The 12,523-nt window shown below is 33.5% G+C and overlaps 1 protein-coding gene across 6 annotated transcripts in view; it reads right to left on the bottom strand.

Annotated features, from left to right (window-relative positions):
- USP34 (ubiquitin specific peptidase 34) overlaps positions 1-12,523 on the bottom strand; it is a 253,091-nt gene that overhangs the window by 108,811 nt on the left and 131,757 nt on the right. For all 6 annotated transcript variants that reach the window (XM_058683992.1, XM_058683996.1, XM_058683993.1 and 3 more), the window contains 5 exons: positions 7,481-7,563; positions 4,885-5,039; positions 3,778-3,891; positions 1,893-1,992; positions 1,629-1,788 (listed from right to left, as the gene is read on the bottom strand). In XM_058683992.1, coding sequence (XP_058539975.1) covers positions 1,629-1,788; positions 1,893-1,992; positions 3,778-3,891; positions 4,885-5,039; positions 7,481-7,563 — 612 coding nt within the window. The remainder of the gene's footprint in view (positions 1-1,628; positions 1,789-1,892; positions 1,993-3,777; positions 3,892-4,884; positions 5,040-7,480; positions 7,564-12,523) is intronic.

Raw genomic sequence — 12,523 nt, 5'->3', positions numbered from 1 at the left:
TCAGAACTAAGCACATTAAGCACTTGAAATTGTACAGTGATACTACACAAAGAAGTGCATAAAAATACCTGACATTTTTACACTAGATCTTAGTTTTTTGAATATTCGTTTCCTAGTTTCTCTACTTGGCACCCAAAAAATAAGTATTTATTTAAGTTATTTAATACCAACATTAACTTCTAGAGTGAAACATGAACAAATACAAAGATTTCTATCGAAGGATACTACAATCATTTTTCATGAGTTAGAAAAAAATTGTATATCTGAGAAGGGATTTTGGAACTGAAATTCATTTAACTTATAAAAAGCACCATTGAAATTTAATTTACTTTTAAAGACTTTTAAAATAAATACTTATTTGAAAAACACAGGTAACACTGTGTGAACACTAAGGGTTTGAACCAATAGGCCCTTTTTGGTTTGTGGTTTGTAGACTCTGCAGCAAAAAAGGATATTTTGGAAGAATATATATCATCTCATTAACAGTAACTATCTCCAATAGGAAGAGATAGATTACAATGACTTTAATTTTCTGTAGTATTCACTTAGTAAAATATCTGAATTTATTATAAATAGTATGTATTAATTTTTTAATGAATTTGAATAAGACACATCACCACATTTGCTTATTTATTTTTATTTTTACAGTGGTAAAAGTTACAAGGCACTGTGATGTTTCTGTTCAAAAAAACTCTAGAGTTCCCTTACACATTCTTTAAAAACACAAGGAATTACTTAAGTATAATTCCCACAAATTGCAATCATAATCAAAATAAAGAATTTTGCAATGCCCAAATATACGAAATCATGAAGCCATGTTATTTATAAGGAATGTGTAGAATATCTTTTATTCAATATTTCCTGATATTTTAAGTAGAATCTCAATAAATATCAATTGTAAAATTCATTATCAAACTAACCTCTGAAGTTGAGAGATTAATTTTAACAATTTTTTCCAACACAGTTCTTTGTATTTTTACATTTACTCATGATTTTTAACAAACAGAATTTCTTAATTAAAACTATCTACTCACCTTTCATTTCAGTCGATATATTCATAAATGTTAATTTGCTTTATTTCTGTATTACACAGGGTATGTCTAAATTAATTATACAGATATTCATTAACACAGAATTTTTTGATCATGTTTCCATGGTAAATGGAAATTCAAAATTAAAATACTGTCTCCTAGTCCAGGAAGAAAAAAAAACAGCAAATGAAACAAATGACTCAACTTGATTCAACTATGAGAGATTATTTGATGTTCTTGGTGAGGGTTTTAGAAACGTTTTTTGGTGGTAGTGTTCTGCCTTTCAATCATAGTAATACTTTCTTAGAGGTGGAATTCTTTCTAGAGATTCTTATTCATGCATATCTTCTCAGTGTTTAAGAATTTTTAAAGCTCCACAATATTTACTGGGAACCTATATTGCCTATTTCATGGCAAAGTGGTACATATCATGAATAAAAATACCTCTATTACTAACCCTTCACTTGTGGTAAGTTAAGCTTTCTACCTGCCCCAACAAAACCTTTAATTTAATTTTAAGAATACTTTTGTACATGTCAGCAATAAAAGAAAAAAGCCTGAAATTCACTGTTAATAATGTGGTATTAAAAAAATTACCTTCTCCTAAATGCTTCCAGATGTGTCTTCAGCATAAGAAGTCCTCTTTCTATAACAGTGAGACTTGAGTGTGATTCCTGTTCAAGACTGCTAGAAGCTATCATAAGACTCTCCATACACTTACTAATAAATTCTTGCTCCTTCTCCAAACCCGTTTTACCTGAAAATCAAATGTTTAGCTATGTTAAAAAAACTAAACAAAAAATAGCCAAACAAAAGATTCTCACATAAAAATCCTCACAGACAGTATTTCAAATCACTCACCATTAATATAATAGGAGTTAATATACTGAATAGCTGCTCGACTGACATCACCAGACTGTGCTCTTAGAGCAATGCCCCAAAATTGGTCCATACCACAAAGCTAAGAAAGAAAATATAATGACATTTATAAATTTTATCACTTGCCAAACAACGTAAATGATTAGAAGACTGAAATAACAAGTCTTAAAGTCACACATTATCAAAGACCTTTAATAACCTATACAGTTCTCAGAGGCAATTCCTATTACAGAGTTACTAAATAATAAAAATTATGATAAGAGCCTTGGAAGTTTCCTCAACTACTGAAATATACCTCTGTTGGTTCTAAAACTACTTATTTATAAAGCAGTTAACTCTGTGTGTGTGGAGGGGGCATAATGTTTCACTCAAAAGTTGTGACTATGTAGAGGGAAAAACTCAAATCCCCACAACATGCTATAGGTGAATAAAAACAAAACACACATAATTAGCAGAAAAAAGTTTCAATGCTTTCATCCAACTTACTGTGACAAAGCCACTGCTTGAAGATATTCACAGAAAAATTTTAAAATATGCTAACCCAAAATGTCACTTAAATTTATGATGTTAAGTATGAGATGACAAAGAGAGTGTTTTCACTGAAAACAGAAAAGGTGGAATCAAAATCCTCAAAAGTTGGGCAGGCTGAAGCAAGGTACCCTTCTGATAGGTAACTGAACAGCCTCAGCATTCATATCATCACTTAAAAAGCAGTATTACCTCAAAATTAGAATATGAATACTTAGATAAAACAGATCTGTCTGGTTGCCTGAAATTACCAAGTTGAAATGTATAAAAGTAAGAATTAAGACCAAAATATTAAAAAAAAAAAAATACTATTCAAACAAAGAAAAAAGGTAAGAAGATCCTATGAAAGCATTGCAGATCCAATTAAAATTATTCTTTACCACACAGGTTAACATCAGTTTTCCCTGTCTTTATAAACACAGCCTCAATTTCTAATGAAAATTCATGAAAAATGAGAGTAGATACTCTCAATCAAAGCTAGCATTAATAAACTGGAACGTCCAATGAAGACTTCAAATAATTAGTCTGTATTAGGAGAATCTAAGAATTAATGCATTCAAGAAAACCCAGAAGCCACCCAATGAGGCAAACAGAACAGTAAGCCAGAAATAAGTCTAGCAATTCATGAGCATTCATGAAAGGATGGTCATGCCTCATGGTCAGAGATGATTTAAGGTAGATTCTATTCCATAGTGCTGTCCAAGAGCAAGTAAAAGCCTGGCAACAGCAAATGGCATAAAAATCAGATTTTAGACAAATCAACCTTCAAACTGACAAAACTACTTGATTATATTATCTAGGAGCTTTTAGGGGACTAAAAGAACACTCAGATTGCCTCTTCTGCTTTAAGGAATGTGTAATAAGTTATCATTAAGCACAACCAGGGTTACCTTTGATAACAAAAAAGTCACCAAATCTGGGGCACCTGGGTGGCTCAGTCAGTCAGTTAAGCGTCCGACTCTTGGTTTCAGCTCCGGTCATCATCTCATGGTTGGTGACTTGGAGCCCCACATCAGGCTCTGCGCCGACAGCTAGAGCCTGCTTGGGTTCTCTCTCTCCCTCACTCTCTGCCCCTCCCCTGCTTGTGCTCTGTCTCACTCTCACTCTCTCAAAATAAATAAACATGAAAAGAAATTGTTAAAAAAAAAATCACCGTATCTGCTTTATAAAGCTTTTAAAACCAAAAGATAAAGCTTTTTAAAACCTAAGAATAACAGTCTTCATAGTTAGTAAATTCTCTGCTTGGTAGACTACGTAAGATAATTCAGTAATCTACTTTGAGAAATAAAAGAAAAATTCCTTAAGCTGACCTAATAAAATAACAGGTCTAAATCCATACCTCAGAGTTTGAACCACCATCATAGGCACTGGTCGCCAGTCGAGCCAAGTTACAGAGATGCTGAAACAGGTTTAACCCAGTCATGCTAATTGTTTCAGGTTTTAGCTGGGGCATCTAAAAAAAAAAAAAAAAAAAAAAAATTTAAGCTAGTTTACTGTGATGATTAATGCATTTTATTGAATTTAGATTAACAAATTTAATTTAACAAAGTTAATTTTATTGAAACCACTGAAGAAGCAAATGTATCCGCTCAAATTTTTAGTGCTGATTTAAAAAATTAAAATAGATACTAATTTAATGAAAATTTTATTCAGGTCATAATTGAAACCTAATATCTGTTTCAATTTTTAAGATATATCTATAACTAGCTCCAAATCAGAGGGCATGAATAAAACATTTTATCACTTATTGTATACTTATCCTATATACATTCATTAGATGTGTAGCTACATGTACAGTTTGTGTGTAGGTCAGGGAGTGAAATGAAGATACCCAAAGGTCATGTGTAGCTTTGCAGTAGATCTATTAAGTGATTTAGTTTATATGTACCAAAACTCATTCATATATATTCAATTCTACCACAGAAGTAATGTGAGATTCTGCAGTCTATGTAATCTCAAAAATAAATATAAAATAAAGTCTAGTGCTTTATTATCATCAATGTTTCAAAATTAAAATGGAAATTTATTACCTGAAACAACTGTGGCATCTGATAAAAAAGAACAAAAACTGGATAGAAAAATATCTTTAATAACGTGACATGACAGTGCTTCCTAAAAATGACTTTCTAGGAATCTACAAAAAATCTGGAGATTGGCTTGTATCTCCCATAGGACTGGCTAAAATCACAGCCATTTAACTAAGGAAGATTCAGACAATACAGCTCTTACTCATATTCATATCAATATAAAGACTATAGAGGATAAAATTAAAGTAAAACCTAAGTGGCAAAATTATGTAAGGACTGCTGAAAAATAGTACAGGTCTATTTTAAAAATCTGTGTCACAAGAGGAAAAAATGAACATTACAGAATTTGTATTTCAAGAGATAAAAAGGAAATGTGGAAAAAGAACATAAACAATAAAACTGTCAAGAAATAAAATTACCTTCTCCAGGAAAAGATGTTTGTAGGTTTCCATTCCCATAGCATGTTGATCTTTACTTCGAACTTGATTTAAAAACCAATGAAGTGCATCATCATAACACTCAGAATCTTCTACTAAACAATGCCATAAAATGTCGACTTGCTCTAAACTTAACCCTAGATAAAAATTACAAATTTTGAATCATGGTACATACAATGTTTTAGTCCTAATTCAATGTACTAGAAGCACCACTATATGCAAAAATATCAAGGAGATATTTTATAGCATTTTATAAAAATTATCTTACAAGAGATTTCACACAATTTATGCTTTCAAAGGCAAAATATAAGTAATACGGACATACCATTGTATTACAATAAACATGATTAAGGTGAGGTAATCCTCAAAGCTGAGGAGTCAGTTCTAAGGTTTAAGGGTTAACAGTGCACACACATCACGTTTAAAGATCATTCTGTGCACATAGAAGAGAAACAATAAATATCAATGAGCATTATTTTTGGAAACTATGGGGAAAAAAAGGATCTGTATGATGAATAAAGCAAAATGTAATTGACTGCCTAAAAAAGAAAACAGCAACATGTCAGGGTATTCAATTAGCTGGGAAGCCAATGTAATGAAACGAAATCTGTGTGGTACTTTGACCCAAGTATTAAATGATTCCAAAGTCTGGCAGGAAGAAGGCAAAAGAAAGGCTCAGAACCAAAAAGAAGGTATTATAAGCAATCACAAATATGAATGTGGATAAAGGAGAAAATCTGAAAGGGTAGAATAAAAGCATCACAGGGATTTTTAAAGTATATCATAAAGGGTTCCAAAGCCTGGGTTGCTCCCGAATCAGAAAGGATGGGAAAATACGGTACAATCATAAGAAACCTCTTTCTTGGGAAAAGTAGATGAGATCCAGAATAGAAAAAAAGGCTTCAGAAAATATTTACCTAGTAGCAATATCAGTCTATAGAATCTGATCAGAAAATAGGTATCTATCAGTTTCTCACATAACCATACAGGTTGAAGAATTTATACCCCTGGGAGACAATATTAAAAAATAACAACAAAAAATCCAGAACCAACTTTAGTATCTAATTTAAAATACATTCAATTAAGAAGAAAAGAGTTGTAAAAAACAAAAAACAAAAAAACAGTATCCAGGTTAATTACAGTAAACTATATGATAAAACAGAAGTGTATTCATAAATGACTGAAATCACCAATTCACATTCAATAGGCAATGCATAAGATTTTACTAAATTTTTTTAAGAAAGTAGATATTGGTATATTAAATCAGTATTCACTCACTGAATATAATTTGGAATAACTATATCATCCCTGAAAGGAACTGTGCCAGTAAGAGAAGAACAATTAATCATATGGGAGAACTGAAGTCTTCGCTTTGATTCTACCTCAACAGTAGCTGTTTTAAGACTATACACAAAGAATCTACACCACGCTCCCTGAGATGGGAAGAGCAAAATAAATAATTCATTATTCAAATACTGATAAGAGTAGTGAATGGCTTCCAGTGAGAATCTATACTAAATAAACATGAAACTTAAAGGTCATATGAAATTATTTTTGCGGACAGTATCTGTCTTGGTCTGACTTATCCATGTATAAGATTAGTTTTTTATATTTTACATTATTTATTTCTTGTATATCGTCAGTCATAATGGGTATGATAAAAAACCTAATAATATGAAACAAAAGCTTCCTATCAAAAACAGGTGTCTTCATTTTATAATCTTGTGGTATCATTTTAGTGGCATTTGTTACAAAGAGCTTAACTTGAAGAAATTAAACAGTAAAATAAGCAGTGTATCTCAAGCATAGATGTGGACGTTAAGAGAGCCATAATGACACCTCTCAGCTAGCAAAACACTTTGTAACAGTTTGACTATATTAACCATAGCTAAAGAAAGGGAATGTCCTAACCCAAGTTTGGGTTGGTTTGGGTTGACATGGACACACAGAAAGAGTGTGGACGGTGAAAAATAACACAATCTGTCTAGCAAGAGAAAACGAGCTCTGGCCAAAATAAATCAAGCTTCCTCTTCTCTTCTGAGAACATTTAGCATGTGGATTTAGATATGATCCACACCCTGAATTTACCAGGCTAATTTTTAAGATTAATTTTTAATGAAATTGAATTTGAGATTAATCTAAGTAAAAGGAAGGTCTTCTAAATGTCTCTATCACCCGTGAAGCCAAGCAAATTTGGGTAAGATTACCTCTAATAATAATACATAGACAGTGGCTGTTTCTAACTAGAGTGAAAGAAGGATTCTACAATTAAAAGAAATAAAAATACAGATACTCCTAAACACAGTATCTTCTCCTACCCTAAATATCTTGTTCTTGAGATGAGCTGTTTATCCACTGAGAAACTGGCATTTTCAGAGACGGAAGCAAAAATGTGTCAGGGTCACGCTCATATTGCCATACATACTGAGGACATTTGGTATTAAGAATATGAATTAATATTAATTAATCACTACAGAAATCTAAAGGCATGAGCACATTTAACTCGACTCTTCCAAGAGTCAATACAGACCTAAAAACTGATTAAAAGACTGATTAAAAGACTGATTAAAAAGCTTACTGAAATGATCAGGTGATCCCAGAGTTGAAAACACACAAGTCAAGAACTGAAGTCGAACTTGAACTTCGGCACTATGGCTGTACCTATATTTAAAAAGTCATTAAAATAATTAACTGAAAGATCCTACTTCTTAATTATTTTTAAAGATTTAATGGCCCTAATCTTAAATTATACCGAAGAAGTAAAATTCCACTTTTGTATCATAATTATTAAATATTTTAGTTACACTTGACCCTTGAACAACATGGGGTTTAGGGGTGCCAAACCCCATGCAGGTAAAAATCTGTATGTAACTTTTGACTTCCCAAAAACTTAAATGCTAATACCTTACTGGTAATCAGAAGCCTTGCTGGTAACATACACAGTTGATCAACACATAGTTTGTATGTTATATATGTATTATTATATACTATATTCTTACAATAAAATTAGCTAGAAAAAATGTTACTATGAAAACTGTAAGAGAAAATACACATACAGTACTATATTTATCAAAAAAAATCTGCATGTAAGTGGACACATGCAGTTAAAACCCGTGTTGTTCAAAGGTCAACTGTATATAACTTTGGTTATACAAAAAAAAGTCATAAAGCCAAATGGTATGTTTGAGATTTATGTTATTTAATAAATTATAAAAATCTGCAAACATTAGAAAACATACTTTTAAATTAGATGAGTAAGTTTGTAAGAATGTAACAGTGGAACAAAAGAAATACGCCATTTTGAAATTATGCAATATGCACATAGATTAGAATAGTTAAATAAAAAACTGCATCTCCATCTAAAAATTGCATGTTTCATTATCACTGTCCCGCCAGTGATAACACTATATTCCTTAAACAAGAAATGCTTAACGAGTATCAGTTCCATAAATCCAGTTCATAAAGAATGCAGCTAATACAAAATTGGCATTTTTGAATGTTACCTCAAATGTAAATGATTATAATTCATGTGCACAAAATCAATGCTTAATGTAAGAATTGGAGGCTTGTTAAGTTGGTGACTTCACATGGTTCTCTGGGAATTCAGTTTGTAAGCATATGCTAAGAAACAGTATTTTAAGAAGCAAATGTTGGTCTGTGAGGGAGGAAGGGTGGGTAGAAGATGCTTCTGAAGCAGTAGTCAGGGGCCAGACTGTGGCCAGCCTGAAATATCAAACAGAAGAATGTGGTATTATTCTGGATGGAAAAGGAGATCGCAGAAGGGTGTTGGAGGGGAGAGAGGACTGACATCAGGTTTGCATTTTAGGATTCCTTTACCAACCCTGAGAACTGTGGTAATACAATGTTCTAATTCCCACAGGCATCTGAGCACCCAATCAATGAAACTAAATCAATCATGAGGGGATTTATTTACTTATTTATCAATAAATTTATTTATTTATAAATTTATATCCAAGTTAGCATATAGTACAGTAATGATTTCGGGAGTAGATTCCGATGATTCATCCCCTATATATAATACCCAGTGCTCATCCCAACAACTGTCTTCCTTAATGTGCCTTACCCATTTAGCCCATCCCCCCAAATCAATCATGAGTTCTTCTCTCTCTGTTACAAATCAAAGGCTGGTTGTGGATGAACTGTCCAAACTGCTTTGCCAACAAACAGCAGCAACCAGTCTGAGCCCTGATCTATATCCCAAGTTATAGAGAGTCAAAGAGCTTAAATCAATTTCCTATCACCTTCAAATAAGTGCAAAATTTTAAAAGCTTCCCAAATTAGCTGGTTTCAAAATATCCTACATTCACTGTTCAAGTTTAAAGTTAAGGTTTTCTAAGGTTTAAAGATTAAGTTTGGTGTATATACCTTTGCTGTTCCTTATTGTCCCATGTTAATGTTGGCAAAGAAAAGATCAACTTTTGTGTCATTATTGTCGCAGTGCCCTTTGTGAAGATGAAAGTACATGTGGCAAGATGGCTGGGTGGGGAGGAGGGAATACAGTAAGCAACTCACAGACCAGAATGCCATCCAGATAAAATTCAAGAACAGCTCATAACAGCTCTCAACCTTCTACTAAAAAGGACAGATTTGATAGCAGAAGGCTTGGAGTACAGGTTCAAATTCGAGTTGTATCATCCATCAGTTCTGTGATTTTAAGTAAGTTACCATACTTCTCTGAGCCTGAGTCTGGGGGGGCATTGGTCACAGACATAAAGGGGAAATGAAGTCTTGTCCTGTACAAAGTGTTTTCATTTCCTGAATACTTCCTTCTTCTATACATACAACTCAGAGTAACGGACCCAGAACCCTAGAAGGCATGGACCCAGTCCCTTTGTCCTCTCTTCTTCAGGTTCCATAGTAGAGCCACTGGCTCCACACTTCAAAGGACTCTGTCTGCTCTGTCAGGGTCTCACTGGCTACTGATATCGCCAGCAGGAAATTTCTTGAAATGCAAAACAAAGATAGTATTAATACAGAAATCTTCTCATGGGCATGTCCATGGCTTCTGACATTACAGGAAATATAGGACAAAAATAATCTCCCTAATGGCATGAAACTTTAGCAGCAAACTAATACCTTTAAAAAAAAAATTGTAGCCTCAATATTGATGCAGATAGATTTTCTCGAGAGGCCACTGGATTTGAGAAATATGTAACATGTCTATTTGGGAAAGCTTTCATACCATAAGAATCTTTTCATCCTAGGTGACCATCTTAGTAGTAGGAATGCTACTAATCCTAATTGCCTACCTCAATTGCCTACTAAAATTCCTACTGAACAATTAGAAAATAATGGGCCACAAACTCAAGAGGTCAGTATGCTTTAACAAAGGATAGCAAATGTACAACTGTGTTCTACAGCCTGATGGAACAAGGGAGTTCTATCAAAACAGGCCAGATAACATCTCTCTATGGTTTTATTCTCCTTAAGATGCCACGCAACAAGGCAGACTGGAGGATTGGAAGGATACTGTGTACCCTAAGTATAAAACTCATCTCCAGAGAGCACCACTCCACTATTTACCTTTTTCACCACAAAAGCAATGTTTATATGATGATCTACCTATCATTCCACTAGCAAAGTGAGCAACTTCCCTGTACACAATGCTATGAACTAACAAGACTTAGACCTGTGTTTATTTTTTGGCACTTAATGTTGGACCTTCTCTTTCTGAGGATGATTCACCTATGTCTTGTCTTCCACACGCCTTTCTTAAGCCTCCCATCCCTGCTCTTCAAGCCCACAGGCTTACAGCTGTGGTGAAAGTTCTTTTGTAACTTAGCATTTTTCTACTGACAAGTAACTTGAACTCTGTCTCCTAAAGATGCTCAAGATGTGGGTCATGTGTGGTTTTATTTCTGCTTCTTGTTGTTCTTGTGGTTTTTACAGATCTATGGAGATGGTCAGATTCAGGAAACCATGATTATCTTCAACCTCTGCTTCAAGAAGAATTAAAAGGAAGATACAGACTATGAAGAACACTTAGAATTTTAATAGCACTTAAAGACATGCATCTTGTGTAGAGATAACTTTGTAAACAAAGTTACAGAATAAATTTAAGGAGGTATTTCAGAAATAATTTGACAGGCTTATAGAATAGGATGTCTAAAAAAAAAAATCACTGAGTAATAAAACAGGAAACATTGGTTGAGTTTAGATTTTAGAGTGCCAAAAATACTAGGCTGAAGAAACTGGAAATTTATTTTTTATACGGTGAAGAATCTAGATGAGGGTAAAGGGCAAGTTTGTTGTCTGTTTTATACCATAGTTTGTTTTAGTCAGGTAACTATACTTTATAGATAACCTATGTGCCAGGTGCAACTTACTAAATTATTTCATTTAATTCTTAAAAAAACTCATGAGGTAAATAATTTTAGTCTATTAGGGAGGGAACTAATCAAAATAATGTCAAAACAATACACTCATAATCTAAACTCAGGTCTGTATGATTTAAAAGCCAGGTACTTTCTTCCAGTACTGTATTACATTCCTAATAAAATAAGGGTAAGGAATTAATGAGCATAGGGGAGAATGAGGCACGAAGCCTGATCCAGAGGTTGGAAAATAGGCCTGGAACAGTGTCTGTGGGAATGTCAACTTGTGAATCCAGAGGTTGGAAAATAGGCCTGGAACAGTGTCTGTGGGAATGTCAACTTGTGAAAAGACATGGGATATATTTTAGCACTAAGATAACTAGACAATGACGACAGTTATAATGCAGAACTCAAGAATATTAGAGAAAGCAGACTATTCCAGTATTTATAAAATGTATTTATAAAATGAATTATAACCTTGGTGCCACTATTTATAAAATGTGTGACCTTGGGCAAGTTACTTATCTCATAGCTTAAATGTTCTCATTTTTAAAATGAGTCTGTCTACCTCAAATGAGTTGTTGCATATCGTGAAGTTAATACTTAAATGGCATCTGGCACATAGTAAACATCAATGAACACTGCTATTTTTATCATCATCATCTCTCATGTTTGGAAATGACAGAGCAACACGAACAACAACAAAAAAGGCCCCAAAGTCTCCAAGTGTCAGGTGACTGAGAGGATGGTGGGACTCTGAAGGACATAGTAAAATCTGGAAACAGAATGGATTTATGGGGAAAAATAGTTCAATTTTGGAGGTAAGTATGCCTTAAAGGTGAATGACTTTTCTGAACAGTCTGCTCAGTTTTCATCTATGTGGAAGTCTTCTACATCAATATTTTCTCAATAAATACTAAGGCTAGCTGATATCGACATTAAACTGGTTTTCTCAACTTAGCCATCAATCTCCACCAATTGACTAATAAGCAGAAACCTTCTGAATTTTACGTTTCCTTTTCGGCAGACATGTCCCTGTAAGAAGCTTTAAATACCATTATACCACTGAACCATTTCTACCAATTCTTATCCAAAGTCACATAATGATGAAATATTTTAAAATTTCAGCATCAATGCCCTAATATAGTAACACAAGGATATTGCTGATGGCGGGGGAGGGGGGCGGGGAGTTAATTTTTAATTCCTGAAAACAATGACTTTGAACAGAACTAAACAGTGAAGGTTAATCAACCCCCAAAAGTTATACAACCTACATGTCCCTAAGG

Source organism: Neofelis nebulosa, chromosome 9 (assembly GCF_028018385.1).
Source record: "Neofelis nebulosa isolate mNeoNeb1 chromosome 9, mNeoNeb1.pri, whole genome shotgun sequence".
NCBI classification, from domain to species: Eukaryota; Metazoa; Chordata; class Mammalia; order Carnivora; family Felidae; genus Neofelis; species Neofelis nebulosa.
The sequence above is the reverse complement of the archived record's forward strand: the minus strand, read 5'-3'. Positions and strand labels throughout refer to the sequence as shown.